This window comes from Bufo bufo, chromosome 6 (genome assembly GCF_905171765.1).
Source record: "Bufo bufo chromosome 6, aBufBuf1.1, whole genome shotgun sequence".
Taxonomy (NCBI): Eukaryota; Metazoa; Chordata; class Amphibia; order Anura; family Bufonidae; genus Bufo; species Bufo bufo.
The window spans coordinates 39,026,540-39,050,174 of NC_053394.1; the positions used below are offsets into that span (position 1 = coordinate 39,026,540).

The 23,635-nt window shown below is 44.7% G+C and overlaps 1 protein-coding gene across 5 annotated transcripts in view; it reads right to left on the reverse strand.

The window, feature by feature from the left end:
- Nucleotides 1-5,226: 5,226 nt before the first annotated feature.
- Nucleotides 5,227-23,635, reverse strand: part of UROS (uroporphyrinogen III synthase) — a 62,823-nt gene continuing 44,414 nt past the window's right edge. For 3 of the 5 annotated variants that reach the window (XM_040437748.1, XM_040437746.1, XM_040437747.1), the window contains 5 exons: nucleotides 21,159-21,233; nucleotides 14,917-15,000; nucleotides 13,377-13,459; nucleotides 11,856-11,957; nucleotides 5,230-6,776 (listed from right to left, as the gene is read on the reverse strand). In XM_040437748.1, coding sequence (XP_040293682.1) covers nucleotides 6,651-6,776; nucleotides 11,856-11,957; nucleotides 13,377-13,459; nucleotides 14,917-15,000; nucleotides 21,159-21,233 — 470 coding nt within the window. In that variant the 3' untranslated portion in view covers nucleotides 5,230-6,650. Of the gene's footprint in view, nucleotides 6,777-11,855; nucleotides 11,958-13,376; nucleotides 13,460-14,912; nucleotides 15,001-21,158; nucleotides 21,234-23,635 lie in introns of all 5 variants that reach the window. The other 2 variants (XM_040437749.1, XM_040437745.1) reach the window with 2 other exon arrangements.

The window sequence follows — 23,635 nt, forward strand, 5'->3', positions numbered from 1 at the left end:
GGGACCATGTATGGAGAGATTTTGGCCAACAATCTCCTTCCCTCAGTAAGAGCTTTGAAGATGGGTCGTGGCTGGGTCTTCCAACATGACAATGACCCGAAACACAAAGCCAGGGCAACTAAGGAGTGCCTCCGTAAGAAGCGTTTCCAGGTCCTGGAGTGGCCTAGCCAGTCTCCAGACCTGAACCCAATCGAATATCTTTGGAGGGAGTTGAAACTTAATGTAGCCCAGTGAAAGCCCCCGAACCTGAAAGATCTGGAGAAGATCTGTATGGAGGAGTGGTCCAAAATCCCTGTTGCAGTGTGTGCCAACCTGGTCAAGAACTACAGGAAAGGTCTGACCTCTGTAATTGCAAACAAAGGTTTCTGTACCAAATATTAAAGGGGTTCTCTCACTTCAGCAAATGGCATTTATCATGTAGAAAAAGTTCATACAAGCCACTTACTAATGTATTGTGATTGTCTATATTGCTTCCTTTGCTGACTGGATTAATTTTTCCATCACATTATACACTGCTCGTTTCCATGGTTACGACCACCCTGCAATCCAGCAGCAGTGCCCGTTATTGCATACTATAGGAAAAAGTGTCCGCCTCCCTGATGGCTGGGACCATGGGAGCACACATAGGCTAGTGCTTTTTTCTATAGTGTGCAAGCACGACCACTGCTGATGGATTGCAGGGTGGTCGCAACCATGGAAACAAGCAGTGTATAATGTGATGGAAAAATGAATCCAGCCAGCAAAGGAAGTAATATGGATAATAACAATACACTAGTAAGTGCCTTGTAAAGGGTTTGTCTCATCATGGACAACGGGGGCATATTGCTAGGGTATGCCCCCATTGTCTTATAGGTGCAGGTACCACCTATATACAGAACGGAGCCCCGCAATGTGGTGGCTGGAGGACTCTGGTCCAGCCACCACCATGCCGGCTCCCCATAAAAGCTAATGGGAGCGTACCGTGCATGCGCAGCCCCCGCTCCCATTAATTTCTATGGGGCTGACAGAAATAGCCGAGCCAGCACTCGGCTATTTTCGCCGACCCCATAGAAAATGAATGCAGGGCGGCTGCGCATGCGCAGTGCGCCCTCCTTCACTTGCGGGGCTCCGTTCTCGATATAGGTGCGGGTCCCAGTCGTGGGACCCACACCTATAATACAATGGGGGCATATCCTAGCAATATGCCCCAAAAGTCCAAGAGGAGACAACCCCTTTAACTTTCTGTACATGATAAATGTCACTTGCTGAAGGGACACAACCCCTTTAAGTTCTATTTTTCTACTGTATCAAAAACTTATTTTATACAATAAAATGCTAATTAAATTATTTACAAATCATACAATGTGATTTTCTGGATTATTTGTAGGTGGGAAAACTTGCAAAATTGCCAGTGTATCAAATACTTCTTTTTTCAGACCCTTTGCTGATGTGACACTTGGAACAACCAATACTTAAAGATTTCACTTTCTCATGATTAGGTATTGAGTACAGAATGATGGGGAGAAGATTATTATTATTTTTTTTATTTATTTAAGCACAAGGTCGCAACATTAAAAAAAAAATTGAAAAAAGTGAAAGGATCTGAAGACTTTCTGACTGCATTGTGCATCTCGAAAAATTATCTGGGTCACCAGGGACCCAGAAAATGGATAGTAATTGCAGCCCCCCCATTTGGTTGTTTGGCTTTGTATCTGCTAATAGCCATGTACATGGGCCACCAGGATATTGATAATCATTGCATATGTGTGGAGGATTGGGAAAGACAGCTTGGGGGAAGGGGGGGGGGGGGGGCATGTCCTTCCTGCTGCAGCACTCTCCCTGTAATCGTCACTGCTTCTAACAGCAGATATCGCTGGTGGTAGTTAAAGGATGGGACTGAGCATGTGCGACCATGCTCAACCAGGTCTGGAGATGTAAATGCACATTAGTACAGCGATTAAACACCAGGGGGCGCCATTATAACGAACTAAAGTGAATATCTCACAACTGGAGCTATTTTTGTAACAGAAAGGAAAATATCAAATCCTTTAGTGTACCATGTTGGCCAATGTATCGACTACTATAGTACCTTGTGGGGTGTTCTGATCTAATACTAAGGGCATGAGCATGTAACCCTTTGACCGGCCCCCTTTAGAAGCCTTATATGTTTGCAATTGAATCCCCCCCGTATCTTGCTGGGAGCTAGTGGTCTATAGCAGTGTATCCTGCCCTGTATAGTCAGCCATATTGTCAAAAGATACCTGTACAACTTTTAACAATAGTTTGACAAAAGAGGACCAGAACTTCTACTATTTTTCTATTTAGGGGAAATGCTCTGTAATTCAGTGCACAAGTTCATCTAAAAGAAGGGAAAATTTCATTTGGAAAGGAGAAGTAAAGAGGAGTAATAAAAATTACATATTATACAAGGGATTTCTGCAGAACTGAAACTGTATTAATAATAATCTCAGATCGGGACAAAGGACTAATGCTAAAAATTACCATTCATTATCCTCTTTGAGGTAATTGCAAGCAAATCCATTTTTCTTCTAAGATGCCTGAAAATAAGTACAGTAAGGTTGGGCTGGCGAAGGAGATTTCATAAGAAAATAAATTTGAGAGATTATTAATTGTGTACAAGAGTTTTATTTGTATGGGAAAAATTATTGTCATTGTAATAATGTTCTCTCCGGAGAGTTATTATACAACATAATTGCAAATGAAAGAGCATAATGTTACTGCGGGGGCTGCTAACCGCTGCGGATTCCTTGCACTTACCCTACAGGCCAGATCTGTCTCCAGTTGCCCTTCCCCTGGTGGTCCCAGCCACCATGTGTGCTCCGTTTACCCTCGCAGACTGCTTGCTGGCTAGGCCTCTCCTACTGCACCCGTAGAGCGCGAGTGCGGGTGGCAACCCAAATAGGTCGCTTAGCTTACCAAGTTCCTGCTAGGTGTGCTGTATCTTGTTGTCTGCCCGTGTACTGACCTCTACCCGTTTACCCTTATTTGACCCTTTGTTGTCTGACCTGACTTGTGCCCGTTTCCTGTATTGATTCTACGCTGCTTGCCTTGATCTTGGACCTGTCACTGTATTGCATGTACTCTGCCAGGCCTAACTTTGGACTGTCCCTGACTACTAACCCTGCAGCGGTGTCTCTGAACCCAGTGGGTCAGGTGAACCACATAAAGACTAGTCTGGTGGCTTCCCTGCAGTGAAGTCCAGATCTCTGTATAGCGTGCCATGGGAGCACAGGAATAACGCCCTAAGGTTTGGCCCCAAGCTTAATCTTTTATTTAACAGTAGTTCCACATCCACTGCTGAAAGACATAGATTAGTAATTCTATGGACAATTAGCAAATGGACAATTCTGTTTTTGTGTCCTTAAAATGGCTCCACGGAGTGTAGGATGGAGAGGCGCCTTAAAGATGGCGTAATACTCAATAACGTCACGATATGGTGATGGTCACTCTACAATGAGCTGCTAGTTGACTTGAGAAGGTCTAGAGCAGGCGTCCTCAAACTGCGGCCCTCCAGCTGTTGTAAAACTACAACTCCCACAATGCCCTGCTGTAGGCTGATACCTGTAGGCTGTTCGGGCATGCTGGGAGTTGTAGTTTGGCAACCGCTGGAGGGCCGCAGTTTGAGGATGCCTTGTCTAGAGGCTCAGAGCAACATCCCACCATCAGTTACCATGGATGAGAAAGGACAAGGGCTAAAGTTGGAAGACGATGAGCTATAGGCAAAATGTTGACAGTCAGCAGATGAGGCACTCACAGGAACTTGAAGGCCAACGGGCAAAGTGTGGTAGGACAATAGCGGCTCATGGTCACAGGACAAATGGGGTGGGCAGAAGAATGGAAAATAATCTTAAATATGGGTCAAAGTCAGCAATAAAAGTCAAGCAGGCCAGCATGCAAATACTGTTTGATGGTGGTCAAATATATACAAGAGGGGTTAGGAATGGAAAGACAGGAGGTACCAAAATGCCAGTGCACTGACCAGACATATGTGGGACTTTGGATTATGGTACCACATGGGCTTACTGGAATTCCTAACCCTGCATGCATGGAACAAGTTTGCTTAGACCTCTAGGGTAGCAGCACTGCTGCTGTGGAAATGAATCATCGCATGACGCCAATGTAAATTATGGACGAAAGGGAGCAGCTATTTGCAACAACATTCCAGTCTGGAGGGCAAATGGGTAGACACTGTCTAATGTGGACATCCATTTTAAAGGAGGAACTACGAGACGTATATAAAAAAAAGCTTTTTTTTTTTTTTTTTTTTTAATAAATTTGCGGTTTGGCTTCTTAGAGTATAACTTGAATTGCTCTGTGTAAGGTGATCACTAAGGCCATTCAGTTATCTGGGGGTAGACAGAAGTGCTTGCAGGGATGTGTAAATTACACAGAAAGCGACCTCCTGCAAGGCGTTTGCCGGGCACACTTTGCTCGATGAAGGAGAATTGAGCGGTTTCCTGTTGCTCAGTTTGCACAGGTTTGTACGAAGCCTTTTCAATCAATCAGGTGACAGCAAATAGACTGCCGCATCCACCTGCACACACACCAAGCAGCTCAAAAACTGGCCGTATCCAAATAAATATAGACTGATATGTGGATACTCATTCATTCGCAGAGAAGGAGATATTGGCGGCAAGAAGACTTCATCTTTACATGACGTTAACTCATAGAAACATAGAATGTGTCGGCAGATAAGAACCATTTGGCCCATATAGTCTGCCCAATATACTGAATACTATGAATAGCCCCTGGCCCTATCTTATATGAAGGATGGCCTTATGCCTATCCCATGCATGCTTAAACTCCTTCACTGTATTTGCAGCTACCACTTCTGCAGGAAGGCTATTCCATGCATCCACTACTCTCTCAGTAAAGTAATACTTCCTGATATTACTTTTAACCTTTGCCCCTCTAATTTAAAACTGTGTCCTCTTGTGGTAGTTTTTCTTCTTTTAAATATGCTCTCCTCCTTTACCGAGTTGATTCCCTTTATGTATTTAAAAGTTTCTATCATATCCCCTCTGTCTCGTCTTTCTTCCAAGCTATACATCCAACTCCCCAGTGGCCACTATGGGCTCACTGCACACTGGCCCACATTTACTAATGTGTCTGCGCCTAGAATCTGTCTCGAGTGGCGCAAATTCGCGCAACAAAGGGGCAGGGTTTGGAGGAAAGGGACTGAGTTGGAAAGAGGACGTGGCCTAGGGTGTGCCGTTTTGCCCTCAAAATGCGCCACAATTCTGGCATGAAATTCTCTCTCAAAGTAAGAGTACAGGGTTAGATAAAGTTGTCCATCCCTGTGCCAAATTTATCATCCAGCCTGAGCCCCTGGGATAAATCTGGTGCAGGTCTAGATAGAGGGTCTGAGTCCACAACGTCTTTGTCTAAGCTCTACGCCTGACACATATGCCACTGGTATACACGGCAAAATGTAGGCATTCACCCGAAGGAGACCAAAAGTGTGATGGGTCGGCACGCATCAGCTTAGCTTTTTCAATTGTAAAGGAAAATGCACCAGATAATAAATTCATATCCAACGTGTAAGCATGGCCTTAGGATATCATATAAGGATCTAGTCAATCAATCTCAATGTATGCAGTCTATACAGTAGGTATATAAGTACTCTATTTGCCCATTCACATGGCAGTTTCTGTCATGGTTGCTCACTTTAGGACCTGCTCGTGGCGAGACATGTCCCTTCTTAGTGTGGTCAAGGCTGCATGACCTGTAGCGCTTATGGGAGGCACACCCCACCCACCTGGCTGCCGGCGCTGGATCTGTGAATGGGCCCTTGGGCTTCTGCTGAGCTTTCACTGAGGAACGCGCAATCCAATTTTGCAACAAAGTAATGTACGACACAAGTGAACAGGGATTTAACAAACCCCATTTAAAAACTGCATGCAAAAATAAATAGAAATAATCAGTGTAGCCCAAGCACGCTCCGGAGTTTCAAATCTGCTGCTTGTCCTAGACGTTGATTTTGGGCTTGGCTCTCGTCCATTGCATTGCTGTGGATGAAATCCCCGGCCAAAACTGAAGCAAAATCCACACATAAAATCCACAGAATAATTCATGGGTTTTGCTGTAGGTTTTTGGTCTGGTCCGGCAGCGCAAGTTTTATGTTCTGCGTGAATTTACTCTCCTTTATTTTTGGGAATATGCACATATTCGAGACTGGCTTTAGTTTATACGTTTTAAGTTGTATGATTGTTTTTATGGCACATGTTCCAGCAGCAACAGGTTTAAAAATAGTGGAAGGTTAGACAACCTCAAGAAAGAAGCTAAAAGAAAAGACAAAAGTCCCCCCTTGGAAAATAAAGATCTTTTATTTATTTAACTTTTTCACATTTTAAACACTTTACGTCTATGCACACCATCGGCATTTCTGCGCCACTTATAAGTTAGGGGGTCGGAGAGGCTCAATTAGTGCGTGCAATGTACTTTTTGGGAAGCCTTAACATTTCTGGAGTCTTTCCTTATGTCCTAATACCACTTGTCACATAATATTTTAATGGGGGTGTAATTGGAGAAATCCTATAACACGATGTGAGGTATTTTAAATAGATTTTGGGGTAACATATTTTTCTCTTATATGGGAGGGAAAAAAAAAAAATCATATTTTGTGATTATCAGCCAGTCCCGAATGCATTTTATTGCCTGTGAATTCTCTGTAGTCCTTCCGCCAGGTCCTGGGGCGTAGGGTTTTGCGCCGTGCAGCTAACAGCAAGTCCTTCCGCCACCATTGCCTCAGAAGTAGTTGGACCAATTGAAGCAAACTAGAACACAAGAAAGATACAGGAACATGGTCAAAGAGATTTCCTTATCAAACTATACAACCTATCGATTGCTGGGATCCCTACCGATCCCATTACAAGGGTTCCCTGGGCTCTACTTCCGGCAGATGGGGGGGGGACGGGACGCGGTCACTTCATTGCAGTAAATCAGGATGACTGCTAAAGCAATACAGTACTGTGGATAGTACATGTGGGCTAACAACACGTAATGTCGGGTTTAAAGGCGTTAGACACCTTTGCACAGTTTTTTTTTTTTTTTTATATATGAAAAATTAAAGCAACTTTCTAAAAAGTCTTCATTAAACATTTCCTTACCATTTTGCTTCTGCCGATTGTGTGCAAGTCCTTCACCTAGCTGTCGGTGATGCCGACTCTAACATAAATTCATCAGAGTGCTGCTCCTGTTTCTGACCGCTCTCTCTGCTGTCCCCCCTCCCTTCTAGCAGCAGGGAAAGGGAGGTGGTTGTACACGGCAGATCAGTGTAAGGAGATGGCGCAAAGCATCCAATAAGGGCAGCCCACACAGGCCGTAGATAGGGAGGAAAGCACACAGTTTGCAGGGGTAAGTTTACAGGATCGAGTTGCCCCACGACGGGTGCTCAATAAGGGCCTCAATTACAGTCTCACGGAACAATTCGATCCAGTTCGAGATTGACCTATTTAAAAGCTACTAGAAAGTTAAACCTCAAAAGATTATACGACAACCCTACAACCCCTAAAACACTTCCCAATCAGTTTGAAGGTGAACGACCTATGAGTATTGGCCCTTTGGGTTTCAGCGTTAACGCAAATTTCAGCGACGAGGAAATCTCCTGTCTTGAAGCTATGACAGATTCGGTCTTAAGGGATCACACACAGGGTAATGAATGCTCCACATTTACAGGGGGCATTCGCTCTACCCATTGTCCACCCTTGCCCGCCGGCTCTAGCATTGACCTCTTCCAGCAGAGGGTTATGAAGGATGTCAAGGCTTTCATATATCCTCTCGCAGAAAACAACCTCACAGATGTGGAGAAGAAGGCCTTGAAGTGGCTTAAAAACCGAGAGGATTTAGTGGTGAAGCCGGCGGACAAGGGGGTAATATAGTCATACTCAGCAGGTCTTATTGTGTCTCTGAAGCATTAAGACAATTAGACGATAGAGAGGTGTATGAGAAATTGACCGCAGACCCCACTTGGAAAATCCAGAACACTTTAAGAAGGTTTCTGCATACATATGTAGAGAAAAGCATTTTGTCACGCAAACAGGCAGAAAAATTGCTTCCTACTTTCCCGGGACGCCCCACCTGGTATTTTTTACCAAAAATACATAAGTCACTGACCCAGCCCCCAGGGAGACCTATTGTTTCCGGGACTGGGTCAGTGACTGAACCGTTGTCCAGGTATATAGATTGGCTTTTGAGACCGATTGTTACCATGATACCCTCACATCTGAGGGACACGTCGGACCTCCTCCGGTCACTGACTGATTTTCAGTGGCGGGAGGTGTTTCGACTGGTGTCCCTCGATGTAGAGAGTCTCTATACCCGGATCCCTCAAGATGGGGGCATTGCGGCAGTGATGGAAGTCCTACAAAATACAGATAGAAGTGAGGACTTCAAGATGTTCATCACAGAGGGCCTGAAATTAATTCTCACCAACAATGCCTTCATGTTTGGGGATTTATGGTATAAACAAATGGTCGGTACCGCGATGGGTACCCCTGTGGCATGTACGTTTGCCAATCTGTACCTGGCCCGTTTCGAAGATCGCTTTGTGTATTCTGTTTCCAATCCATTTTTGAAACATCTACATGCCCGTTACAGATTCGTGGACGATATTATTATTATATGGTCCAGCGACGAGGCACAGTTTCAGGATTTTGTGGAACACTTGAACGTACAGAATGATATGGATATGCGCTTTACTTACCAGTTTGGGGGCAATCGAATCGAGTTTCTGGATGTAGTGGTGTCCGTAGTGGAGGGGGAGTTGGTGACGGAGGGATTACGTAAGCCGACCGCCGCCAACTCCCTCCTCCACTTCTTAAGTTATCACCCAAATACAGTGAAAAAAAAATCGGTGCCATATGGCCAATTCAGACGACTTGCGCGTATCAATACTACCCCATTGAGCTACGAAAAACAGGCGCTGGATTTGCGAGAGAGGCTGAGAAATAGAGGCTATCCTTCAGATTTGTTAAATCAAGCTATGCAAAAAGCGTCAAAAGTACATCAGACCGAATTGAGGGAGGGTAAAACCATAACGAAATCCCCCCCCCCCCCCCACCCTTTGCTTTCTCCTTTAAATTTAGTCCCATGGCCGAGAAAATAAAACAGGTCATAGGAAAAAACTGGAATATCCTAGTGAGGGATGAATCACTAAAACAACTTAAAGATACAAAACCAGTGATAGCGTTTAGAAGGTGTCCTACAATACGCGATCAAGTAGTAACCAGTCATTACAGAAAAAAACGCCTCACATGGCTGTCTGAACAGAGACCAAAAGGGAATAGGAGATGCAGAAGATCACTTGCTTTAATTCCCAATTGCAAGTGATCTCTGTTGCAGGGATAGTACATAAAGTTTTTCCACTTATTACCTGCCGCAGCAAATTTGTGGTTTATATTATTTTATGTAGATGCGGACGCTTCTACATTGGAAAAACCATTCGCTGTTTATTTGAAAGATTCCGCGAACACCTAAATTCCCTAAAAACAGGGAAGGGGGTCCCACGGTTAATAGATCATGTGAACAGGGCACATAACGGAAATCCCAGCGTATTAACCTTTGCCGGTCTTGAAATAGTTAATCGCACTGAGAGAGGTGGTGATAGGGAGAGGGAGCTTCTGAGAAGAGAAACGAGGTGGATCCTACGCACAGACGCAATGGGTCCTCTGGGATTAAACGAAAAAATAGATATGAGTGTATTTCTGTAATGAAGCATTCTTGTATTAATTGTATTTACGTACTTATATTGTTTTTATTGGTTATGTATTTGCACATGCACTTTACACCAGTGAAGGGGTCCCGCCTTCGATTAACAATCCCTGTCGTTCGTTATTGAACCTCAGGTGTTGACTAAGTAAGCAATCACTGCGATGATGCGGCCTCCTGTGCACATTTACAGGTGCCGTGACCCCTGTCAATGGTGGAAAGCCAGAAGAAGCACATACACGCGTGAAACGGCTGTTGCTTGATGCTGTGTTTGCACCCCATGCACCCCCCTCCTGCTTTGGATTAAAGTATACCTTTCTACAAATCGGTGAGTGCCGCTCGTTTTGTTTCTCTCCTTTGAAGATTATTTTACACAGTTTGCAGGGGTAGGACAGCAGCATCCCGGACACACAGATCAAATATGTATTACTGGGATGGACACTGTCACGGCTGTGTCTCGGTCACGGTGTAGTTTGCCGTGACAGGTCTGCCATGCATGCAGTTGTTTCTGCATGTGTGTGCACTGCTCCTGTTTCCTGGCCTCTCCCCAGTCTGGTGGTTATGGGGTTAAGGTGTAGATCTGGGTGTGGTCTCATGGCTCTACTTATCCTGTTGCTCATTTGTATTCCAGCCTTGGTTGGTGATGGAGCCTTGTTCCTGTCCTGGATATTCCATCTGTCCAGTGTGAGGACCACCCAGTTTGACATACTGTCACCGTGCGGTGTGGGGAACTCCACACCGAACACCGATGGAAAGCAGGAAAAAGAAACTTATTCCTGCCCCCGGGATAAGAGAGCAGGTCACCTCCTATTGCAACCCTGATCCTAGCCATGACTCCTATCCGTATGAGCGGACCCAGATGGTAGGAGGGCTCATACCCTGAGTCGCCCTGATGATCCCAGAAATAAAGGTCAGGAACTAGAGACGAACTGTTCCTCCACAACACGGATGAACAGGAGTCTCCACAGGCATAGCAGTAAAGATAGGGGAAGACAGTGAACTGCAACTGGACCGGCAGGGAAAAACCCAGTGATACAACAACACACCGGAACAACAAGCACTTACCTGCCGCAGCAACAGGATGGAACACCAACACAAATAACTACCTGGACCCCCCATGTGGACAGGATGCATGGCGGAACCAGGCAGAGCTGCTCATTGACTTGTAGTTCCCCCTCCGGGGAACCCAGGAACCCTCTCACCGAAGGCACAGACAGACAGGGGAACATTCTAGCAACCATGCAGGACTACAAACACCAAACAGACCAGACATGGAACAAAAAAACTAGACATAACAACACACCCTGAACATAAACCACACCAAACAAAACAACAGGAAGGTAGGGTAGATTAAATAGAAACATAGGGAAGACATTGATGTCAAACTAGGTGGCCCTCACACTGGACAGATGGAATATCCACGACAGGAACAAGGCTCCATCACCAACCAAGGCCGGAATACAAATTACCTCATGCTCACAGCAACAGGATTAGTAGAGCCATGAGACCACACCCAGATCCACACCGTAACCCCATAACCACCAGACTGGGGAGAGGCCAGGAAACAGGAGCAGTGCACAAACATGCAGAAACAACACGTTGCCCCAGGCAACTGCATGCACGGCAGACATGTCACTGCAAACTACACCGGGACCAAGACACAGCCGTGACAGACACTTTCACATGATGATAGTCTAAACCTTGGAGCAGGGTGAAAGCTGGATATCAGAGGGTCTGAAAATCAAGGAAGGAATGAAGATTGCCTTCTGTAAATCAGTGCAGAACTCAAGGAACCACCTTTCTCGGGATTCATGGGGGAACCGGTCGTTGGACCCCCAGTGAACATACATTTATTAATAGCAGATGGCAAACGGAAAATGAATGAAGCAATGAAAATTGAAGCCTGAACCTCAGGCCCCAGTGGTTGGACACTCAGTGATCTTACATTTATCACTTATCCTGTGTATAAGCCCCTTCATCGATGGTACTGAGCAGCCAGCACCAAAGAAAGCGGATCCAGTCCTCTCATGTATAAAAACATGCAGAAAATTGAACTAAAAGTGCACAGGAGCATTTGACGATACTGTGCCCCCTGTCTCTATACTCACATAGTACTTTATGAATATTTTCTTTTTGCATTGGGTTACCTTAATTTCCTTTATTCTATCATTTGATAGCTCCTGGATAAATCTGAGGCAAAACTTCACTCCCGATGGGCTGAAAAACACGATGCTTCCCGGGACACCTTCCTAAAGAAGAGTAAATTCAATGAGAGAAACTGATGAATCTTCGCCTAGAACTTTTGATTAGTGAGAAGTCTGTAAAAAGCATGTCTATACACAGCGGGAAGGTCCAGCAATTACACCGCCACTTGATATTAATAGGTGCCCATTGACTTCCAGTCCTCTGAAGCGATAGCAGCACGGTGGCTCAGTGGTTAGCACTGGGGTCCTAGGTTCTAATCCGACCAAGGACAACATCTGCATGTTTTCCTAGCGATATGCCCCCATTGTCTGAGATGGGAATACCCCTTTAAGTGACTAGGAGCAGAGCTGCAGAAACCTGGCGGGGCCGCTGAACTGAGCTGTTCTTCCAGCTCCTTTCTCAGTGATGGTCCTGACATCGGTGGGACCTCCATCCATCTGATTTTAATGACCTAGCCGGATAGGTTATCAATATCTTTAGCCTGGAAAACCCCTTTAAAAAGGAGTTCTCTCACTTCAGCATTATCGTGTACAGAAAGGTAATACAAGGCACTTACTAATGTATTGTGAATGTCCATATTGCCTTCTTTGCTGCCTCGATTCATTTTTCCATCTCATAATACACTGATTGTTTCCAAGGGTCACGTTCACCGTTACAGTGCAGACACGGTGGATGGGACGGGAGCTGCTGCGCATGCGTGGCTATGTGCGCCGCCACGGTCCAGCCAAAATGCTTGCACACTATAGGCCAGTGATGGCTAACCTCCGGCACTCCAGATATGGTGAAACTCGGACTCCCAGCATGCTCTGTTCATTTCTATGGAGTCTGAGAACAGCCAAGCAAGTGTGCATCTTGGGAGTTGTAGTTTTACCACGGCTGGAGTGGCAGAGGTTAGCCATCACAGGTATAGGCAAAAGTGCCTCTCTGGCGGCTGGGACCGTGGGAGCTCAAATAGACATGCATGCGCAGCATCTCCCATCCTGGCCACTTTGTATCTGTGCTGCAGCCGCGGCCATAACCCTCGGATATGAGCAGTGTATAATGTGATGAAAAATGTGTATGGAAAAGGAATCCAGCCAGCAAAGGAAGCAATATGGAGAATCACAATACATTAGTAAGTGCCTGGTATTAACTTTCTCTACATGATAAATGCCATTTACTGAAGTGACACAAATCCTTTAAGGGAACTGGAAATAATAAAGCGAGTGTTTAGATTATGCGCCTCAAAGCAATCGTTATGGACTTTCCGACAAAATTTAATAGAATTCAGCAACTATTCCCCTAGTCATTAAAAAAGATAAACCACGAGCTACCCAACAAGCGCTGACAAAATTGATCTGCAAATTCAAAGGATTACAAAAACACAGCAGTGGGGTATTTTTATTTTTTTTCCTTTCTTTTACGGGGAAGTAAAACTGGAGCATTTATTAGGACGTGTAATGCTGCGCAGTTAACACGAATACCTTGGTGAAATAATCTGTCAGAGAGGATCGTATATCGGGATGCTGGGCCGTCTGATAAACTGTAAGGCTCTCCAGAGGTACATCTGTAATTAGAAAATAAAAAATGTATTTCTATACAACAGGCTGCCTCGTAACGCCGGCATATCACAAAGACCTACAACCTGCAATTTCACCGCGCTGGAAATGACGGCTTAGAATGTATTCTGGTTTCCTTATGGAAATCTGGATAATACAATAACTCATTTGCTGCCGGGAGGAGAGGCTTCATGACGCTCATCAGAACCCACTGAGGATGGCTCCTCTTTAAAGTGGACGGCTGGTACTGTACACGTTTTAGACTAAAACAGCGCCCCTCTTCTTTGTGGCCTGTGACCGGTACTGCAGCTCAGTCCCAATGCAAGTGACAAAAGGGGCACATTTATTAAGACAGGTCTTGATAAGGCCCTGCGCTGGCGGTGGATCCTCCGGAGCCATGTAGAGGCGCCAGCCTCTACATAACTTTGGCGTATGCACCGCTGCTTCTAAATGTTAGACAGCTTCCTACCCGTCTTACATTTAGACCACTTTCTATGCCTAAAACAGGTGTAGAAAATGATTAACGAGACGGGCTTCCCCGTCCCCTTTTTTAGACCTGGTGTGAGCGGGGAGAAGTCGCAGATTCCTGAGCAAAAGGACCTTTGCACCGCAATCTGTGCCAGAAATACGCCTAATTTGGGCGTGTTTCTGATTAATAAATGCCCCCCAAAGTGTGCAGTCCATAGTCATGGAGATACATAGGGCTGGGTAGGATAATTGTAACCCCTTCACTGCCAGTGGTTTTGCGACATTCTGCATACTTTTGACATACACAAATAAAATAAATCATGAATGTATAATATGGCTTCATGACCATATATTTTCTGAAAGTAGACACATGGCACTTGTGAAAACGACTCCCAGCACTTTAGGCTCATGGGTGCACTCATGGCATATTGTTTATAAATGCAATAAAACTGTATGCAGAATATATGCTGGCTTTCGACTGGACAAAAAACATTACATGCAGGATTTTTTTGTCAGACCGAAAGCGGGCATATATGCCGGGAAGCGGCCGGATCCCAATACAGTGAATGGAAATCCAGCAGTGCACGGTAGTATCCGGCTACGCCGAAAACTCCGGCAGTCTGTTCCTCCGCCGGAATAGACTGCCGGAGTTCACACCGCATATGTGGACGTGGCCTTAGAAACCACAATTCTGCAAAACTGATTTCCTGTCTAAAGTAATAAATGGGCCATATGGAAGGAGCGGGGAGTGAAGGCCACACGTCCTAGAGCCTCAGAGGTGTACCCACCGCACGTAAACAATGACGGTTCCCATTCAATGACTGCAAACAGAGATTTTGAATGCCACAGAATTGATACAGAAAGCATATGGTAAATTGTATAACTTTTCCATACTATAAATAATCTCTATTAGAAGACCAAAGCACACGAGCCTAAATACCGGTTACATCCTTCCAGAAAAAGGAGAATTGCATGACTGCATCTTGTAGGTACTCACTTTTTTCCTTAAGTCTTTTCGGTAGAACTTCCCTTTTTAAGGAGCCACATGGAAACAGGATGGGGGCAGAGTAAGAGATTGTCTCTGAAAAAAAGTAAAAAATAAATAAATAAAAAGTTGTTAAGTACAAAGCGCCATCCACTGTGAATGGGCGCAGCGCTGCAGTGATCAGCTCCATCGCTGCGCGACAGAGGGAGCGGTGTAATTGCGGTGCTGATTTCTGGCACTGGAGCCGATTACGCCCAATCTGTCCTGAGGATAGGTAGTCACTTGTAAAGGAGTGGACAATCCCTTTAAAGTGAATGCCCATTTGTAAGCGTTGTTCTCCATACACCGATGATCTATTGATAAGTCGGGGGTCTGCCAGTCAGGGAAGCGCCCTCCACACTCACCATTTACATAGGCACATCGCTGTACGGTCAGACTTTCCCATCTACTCCTGGAGGCTGAGAGCGTGACGTAACACGAGACTGCAGCATCCGACTACAATAGGGTTCCTTTGTAGTCTGTAACAATGGACACCCATAAGTCTGCATTGGAGCTGTATACATAAAGTTTACATGCACCGAGGCAATAACAAAAGGTGCCCGGCCTTCCTTCGGCACACGCCCGTTATTAGAATAATCAGTGTAACACAAGATATACACACGGGCATCGATGCTTTGTAAATCGTGCCGCCCATGGCAAACTTTAGGAATAGGAGGATAAAAAAACGGGATGATATAACGTATCAAGGAAATTAGTACTGATCTCCTCGAGACATACACTCATCTCACTCCTCCGTCGAGCTATTACACCACGCACGACCACATTCCCTTTGATCTCCGCGGCCTCAAACATTTGATTTAATTTTCAAGAAGAATCAGCAAACAGTCGATGTAAAGCAGGCGATAGATTTGCAAAATGCTAGAAGTGGATCTTGTTGTCAATTATAGCTTTTATTCCTCTGATTACAGGAGGAAAAAAAAGAGAAGCTGCTTGTCACTCTATGACATATTGCTAGGAACTGGTAAATACGGTTTTACATTTGGGAGACGATTAAAAAAATAATGCTAAAAGTTTGAAATTTATAAAGTAAAAAAAATCGTGTCTGCAGTCACCACTAGAGGGCGCTTACTGCATTTTGTTTTATCAATGAGTGTCAGCAGCAAGCAGTAATCTGAATACCTCCCTCTAGTGGTGAGTTCAATCAGCCCCAATTTTAATTTGGGTGTCCTCCGGGTACTCCGGTTTCCTCCCGCATTCCAAAATTATACAAATAGACAAAGTGGCTTTCTACAAAATTGATCCTGGTGTGCATTGTGTGTTGGGGTTGAGCCACTGACTTCCAAGCCACACAACTATCCCTTCGCTTTGGGTTCCTGTAAGAAAAGTGCATTACAAATGTTTGTCATTGCCTGTAGCAGACTATGAAGGGACAGGGAAACGGTAACACCCAATGGTAATGTGCTCAAATTTATAGTAGGAATAACAGAGGAATGGCTCAACATACATTTATAAGAAAAGACTCTTCAGAATTGTTATTTCACGGAGAACGCAAGTAGTTCCTAAAACAGACATAGTGACAGGTCCACTTTAATGCTATACATGGAATTTACAGTTCCAACCACTCCCATTTTGGAATTGTTTTTACCATATTGTCACCTGTAAAATCCATACCAGACCAGGTACCGGTATCGATGCTAGGTTTGGCTGCCTCAGCCAACTACATGCCTACCTCTCTCTCCTCGATTCCTCACTGCAATTCAGCAAAAACCGCTGTTTAACCAATTCGCACATTATGTCTTAAGTGCACCAAGGGCGGACCCAAGGCATTCAGTGCACCCTAGCTCCTACACTCTCCCTTCGACCACTCCATCCTCCACCTGACTGGCAGGGCTAGGCATCTGAATCCTCGTCTTGTCTGGCCCTGTCAGTCAAGTGGAATGGAGAGCGATTAGCGAGGGAGATCAGAGAAGCTAGGGTGCACCGAGTAGCTCAGGTCCACCCTTATTTGGCATATTAATGTAACAGCTTTTTTTTTGCAGCAAGGTATCGGGACGTGAGAGGTTTGCATTAATTTAGTGAGGCAGCCGTAAAGTGCATTGTGCCCGGTTTGATACGGGTTTTACGGGTGACAAATCCCTTTAAAAAAAATTCCCCGTCCGTTATTAAAAATCCTATGAGGCCAGTGACCAGCAATATGAAATCTCTGGGAAACCGCAGCAAAGTCCTATGTGTTGCATGCAGATTTTGGTGCAGATTTCACCCAATGCATTGCAGGGTGAGGGTGAAATCTGTGGTCATACGCTGCAACAAGTCGGCAGTAGAATTCACATGCATCTCCTCAATTCTGAACCGAAATTTACAGTGTGTGAATTTAGCCTTGTATTTCCCATAGAGGTTTGCCTAATCCCAGAATCCTAAACAGCAAAGTCTGTCCAAGCAAGAAGTATATTTCCAGCTACTTGTATCTCCGTAGCAACAGACTGCAAATACCCTTCGTAGTCTGATTCTGCAGTCATGTGCTATTTCTTCCAGGTGAAGATTAGCAAAGGGAGGGAGTAACACGACTGCGTGATCAGACTACACAGGGTTTGTCTGTAGTCTGTAACCATGGAAACACATAGGGCTGTATACATAACATTAAAATACTGTATTTTTTGCCCTTTGAGACACACTTTTTCCCCCCAAAAAGTAGGCGACAGTAGGACTCCTTGTGCTGGTCCTATACTCACTGCTCCCTGGTCTTGGTGTGCCGATGCCACACGCGTGCTCTGTGACCTTACGCTGTGTGACATCATGTCACAGCAAAGCGCAGCAGGAAGAGCGTTGGATCTCAGGAGCAGCAGCAAGAGTGGTAAGGAATTAACATTGGGGGGTCTGATCTGAGGTCAGATTAAAGGTGGGGGGGTCTAATCTGAGGACTGATGAAAAAAATAATATGTTTTTAATCAAAATTATTTGCAAGGATGCTTTGTGCATCATAAGGCAACCACTACACACGTTTTTAAAATTGCTGCACAGTAGACAATGATGACTTTGGTCTCGTCATAGAGCATCCTTTTCAGGACCAGACAAGGTGATTGGATCCAACAGTGAAAAATGAAGATTGTGTTTCCCCTTGAAGAACACAATCGACACATCAATGAAAAGTTCACTGTGTCCTTTGAAATCCAGCGAGACGCGTAGCACACTTTATTCTGTGTTTACCTAAGACGAGGGGGGACACTTCACACCGTGGCCTCCCGATGCTGCTGAATTTCAATCTGTGCCGGCGAACGTAGAAAAAAAAAATTATTTCCTTTTATTTTTGACTCTTCAAAGTCGACTTTGATGTCTGCAGGTAAAAACAAGCAGTCTGACACAAACCAAAATATTTAGAGGTCTCTGCGACATTTTTTGTGTAATATGAATTCAAGTGACTGGACTTGAAAGTGAAGCAGCAGTACGTGATATAGATGCTGGGATTGTGTGTGTGCTTTAAGGAGGTGTCAAGATCTGGACGTGGGGTCGGCGATAACAGCTATCATCTATCTCACAGTGAAAACACAGGATCAGGCTTTGCACAGCAAGCATGGGTTGCAGGTCTCCTGCGCTGAAAATCAATAAGCCTTTCAGGCCTCTCTTTAGCCCCACAGTAATGAACCCAGCAGTTACACCTAAGTTTGCTGTGGGCTAAGAGAGTTGTACTGGAGTGGGGAGGGAATGGCAAGTCCCCCTGACAACACCTGCCTGCCATTCCATAAAAAATTCAGCCCATTAATAAACTTGAACAAAGTGCCTCACAAAATTACACCTCACCCATCTGAGCATTATGGGTGTGATATACACCCCCTTCAGTATTTTACTACACACCATGCCCATCATGTTACAGTGCAGGTAACACCGGAAAGCAAAAAACGACACTGGAACACTGGTCCCTATTCAAAGGGGCACCGACCCATATCCCGTAACTTAAAGCGGTTGTCCGACCAAATATATTGATGAACTCAGCTGCTTGACAAGGAGGCGCTGCTTCCTGATCTTCACACTACACGTTGTGTAGGCGTAGTGTAATTACAAGTACTCACCCCATTAACTTGAATGGAGTGGGTACTTGTATTACACTGCACTTACGAGATGAAGTGCAGTGTAAGGCTGGTTTCACACGAGCGAGTTCAACGCATTGAACTTGCAGCGTGTGTCTGTGGAAGCTCCCGTCCTGACCTCCCTAGCACTGACGGGGGTCGCATAGCATTATAGTAATTTATGATGCTATGTAACCCTTAGAGGTCTGAAATGTATTGTTTAAACACTGACATAATTCTGTCAGTGTTATTAAATACATTCCAGAACTCTAATGGTTACATAGCATTATAAATCAGTATTATGCTATGCGACCCCAACAGTGCTGGGAGGTCAGGAAGGAAGCTTCCGCAGACACACGCTGCAAGTTCAATGCATTGAACTTGCTTGTGTGAAACCAGCCTAATGAAAATGAAGAACCGCTCTTCAAAACCGCTGATCGGCAGGGGTGCCGGGTCATCAGTAGGTTATCAATACATATGGCCGGACAACCCCTTTAAGGTTCACAACCACACTTAAAGGGGTTTTCCGGTATTACTCTGGATTTAACATATGCGCATATAGTTGCATACCTCAAGCACATCTTCCCCATGTTTTCTTTTTTAATTTGGACTCTTCTGACCGGATTTCACCATGTAAACCAATCCCTCTGGTTGTTTCCATCCTGTATGTAGCACTTCCTGTGTCAAACCAAACCCATGATGCACTTTCTCTGCCGCACCTACAGCACTGCCCCCAACATCCCGCTAGTTTATGATTGCTCCCACCCAGCTAGTTACATAAGAAATAAAGAGCGGCATGGACCATGGTCATGACATCAGAGGAATTAGAGAGCAGCATGGACCATGGTCATGTGCCTAGAATGGAAGAAAAACCCTTAAATTTTTAAACTGTATACCAGTAACACTGTAATGCCCATCACTAGGTCATGTACAGAGCTGTTATTTGGCGACTATAGGATGGCATTTACTAAGGGATTGTGTGGCACTGATACTTGGGCACTGTACAATATATTATTTTTGCAGTGTATGATGGTAGCAGCACTGGAAAGCATTGTTATTTGGGCAATTGTACAGAAGCGTGACATGGGCACCGTACTGTATGGTTATTCGTACACTGTATGACAGTACACTATTGGGAAGATGCTAACAAAAAGTACTGGACAGAACACCATCTATCATAAGGCCAACCTGGCTCTGGGGGAACCTGTCAGTTTTGGCCTTTAAGACCCCAAACATTTTAAAAATGTTGCCTTTTTTGCAATTTTAGGTCAACCAACCTCTGTTCACACTTCATTCTGTGAACGCGTTCAGTGTGTGCATGGAGAATGCTCCGGGCGCATATGTTAAACTCATCCGTAAGGCCTGTATGCAAAAAAAAAATGGTCTGGTATGCACTTTTTTTATTTTAAAAGGGGTTCTCCAGGATTTTCATATTGATCAACACCCATGGGATGAGCTCCCACTCTGCGCCGCGCCACTCCGTGGCCTCTTTCTAGACTAGTGATGTCAAGTTCATCGGTCGCGTGGCCTAGGCGCAGTTCAGTCCCATTCAAGTGAACTGCAATACCGAGAACAGCCGCTGTACAATGTGGGGCTTCCTCAAACAGCTGATCGGCGGGGGTGCCAGGCGTCGGACCCCCCCATGATCTCATATCGATGACTTATCCTATATGCAAGGGATCAGCAACCTTCAGCACTCCGGCTGCTGTGAAACTACTAGTCCCAGCATGCAGGCTTACTTGGTTTTTCTTCTAACTCTCATAGAAGTGAAAGGAGGATTCTGGGAGTTGTAGTTTCAGAACAGCTGGAGTGCTGAAGGTTGCTGCTCCCTGCTATAGGCCATCAATATGAAAATCCTGTTAATTGTATAGGAAAGTGTTGTCTTCTGCACTCTTCTATATGGATGGACACAGTAAGAGTGGCATACAAGGTATGTATATGTTTGGGAACTGTACCTATGATGTATACCTCAGAGGAAAGCAAAGTGTGAACGGAACCATATTGTATGAGTAATTTTTGCCGGACTGTACTTGTACTTTCTGACGGTGCTGGTCTTGGGTACATTTACAATAGAGATTTTCCATCATTCGGATTTTTGGATTTTTTTTTATCTTGAAAACTACATTCAATAGAGATTATGTACTGTGAGAACGTAGTGTTCATGTGTTAGTACATGGAACGGGATATACCTACTTGAGCATATGAGGTCAGCAAGCTTCTCCGCATTACCAGACGCTTCCCCTTCGGAAGAAAGGCCGAGGTCATCCACTAGAAGACAACATCCATAAGAGGGTCAGTGATACGGACCGAGACACAAGATACGCTATTTCCAGGTCAATAACTGGTTTGGTCGCTGTATCTTTATAGTGGAAACCAAGACGCATTGCTGGTTTGTCATGCGGCGGACACTAACGGTGCCTGAGGGACTCCACGGACTTATTTATCTTGTGTTTCAGAACCCACAGACACCACTGATGACCATTTCAGTGGACTATGACTTCTAATCCATGAGGCTTTGTCTGTTTCCCGACAGAAAATAACTGCAGCTGCCACTGAGGGGAGATCAATGCACAGAGATTTTACAGCTTCCATGGAGTTCAATAGTTCCAGTATAAATGCACAGAGCTCCGCCTAGTGGAGGCTGCAGGCAGCCAGTTTTATCATATACTTTGGGAGGCTTTAGAGCTGTAGGGAGGAGATGCACCTACTTATTTATGCCAGCTGTTTGCTGTAAATTTATTGAGAAAAAAAGCACCTGTTCCACTTTTTTCGACATGTTGGGTAAAGTGGGAAAAAGTGTGACTTTTCGCTAAACAATTTTTTTTAATATAAAATAGTGAGCAATATGACTAGGGGCCCTTGCTAAGTTCTGTTATGGGGCCCTATGAGAGTTGTGTATGTCCCTGTAATAATCTATAGTGTGAAGTGAGATCCGAGATATTACACTGCGCGCTCTCAGAATAATATCAGGAATGGCACTCGCCTCCGATTAAATATTTAAGATATTCTAATTACCTGGCTATTAAACCATGTTTCTCTTGGGGAAGGCAATTTCAAGTTTCCTTTACTGAAATTCACCCTGGAAACTAATGACGGTATTAAACATTCATTGGAGGAGCGTGTAATGACAACATAGATCAAGGCTTCCCTATTAAGGTGGCCAAGACGGTATTTAAAAGGTGAAGCGGTCAACACTTGCTTTGATTGAATTTTTTTTTATTTTATAGTATTACAATTCTAGCTGTTAAACACAAGCAAATGCACAGACGGTATTTTCACTTAGAAGCTAATTTCTGGGTTCTGAAATGGACTGAGAAAATCTGAGAAGCCGTAGTATCTCCACCAGTATGGCGAATCATGATGGTGCCCCAAGTGGGAGTAAGGGTCCATTCACACGTCCGTAAGTGTTTTGCGGATTCGCAAAACACTGGGCCGTTACCCCAACAGAAATGCCTTTTCTTTTCTGCAGCTGCGGACAAGAGTAGGACATGTTCTATTTTTTCTGCGGAGCTGCGGCCCGGAAGTTCAGGGCTGCGGCCCGGAAATGCGGGTGCGGACAGCACACTGTGTGCTGTCCGCATCTTTTCCGTCCCCATTGAAAATGAATCGGTCGGCACTCGTTCCGCATAATTGCGGAACGGATCCGGGCCCATTTGCGGACGTGTGAATGGACTCTAATAGTGGTTACTGGTAATAACATACAATCATGTAAAACTGTAAGAATAATCGGATACAGCCATCCGACCGGGTGACAGCGGTGGACCTTCTGTCACTCTCGGTCTACTGGAGCTTCCACTGAAAGCAATGCACCCATAATATAAAATGCACTGATGTAATAGGGTTAGTAAGGTTGGATAAAACATCATAAAAGAAAGTTAAAGGGGCTGTCTTCACTATCCTGTTTGGGTCCCCCTCTATGCTCTGTACGAGCCGTGTATACAAGCAGAGCGCTGCCACTGCTCATAGTGCTCTGCCATACATCCATGTCCCTGAAGAGCCACTCTTCACTTGGCGAAACGCGTCGGATGATGGAACAGATCTACGAGGGAGGTAAGCGTATAGGGAACTTTAGCACAGGCCCGAGGTTCCAGAGGTTGGGGGTCGACCTTCTCAGGGCGGGTGCTCCGATCACAGTCATTGAGGGATTCCCTGCACATAGACGAGGTGACACAGGGAAAGTGCTTAGGGAGAGAGTTACCCGCCTCATCATCCACCATTAGGCCACCCCCCTCTATACAGGGAGTGCAGAATTATTAGGCAAGTTGTATTTTTGAGGATTAATTTTATTATTGAACAACAACCATGTTCTCAATGAACCCAAAAAACTCATTAATATCAAAGCTGAATATTTTTGGAAGTAGTTTTTAGTTTGTTTTTAGTTTTAGCTATTTTAGGGGGATATCTGTGTGTGCAGGTGACTATTACTGTGCATAATTATTAGGCAACGTAACAAAAAACAAATATATACCCATTTCAATTATTTATTTTTACCAGTGAAACCAATATAACATCTCAACATTCACAAATATACATTTCTGACATTCAAAAACAAAACAAAAACAAATCAGTGACCAATATAGCCACCTTTCTTTGCAAGGACACTCAAAAGCCTGCCATCCATGGATTCTGTCAGTGTTTTGATCTGTTCACCATCAACATTGTGTGCAGCA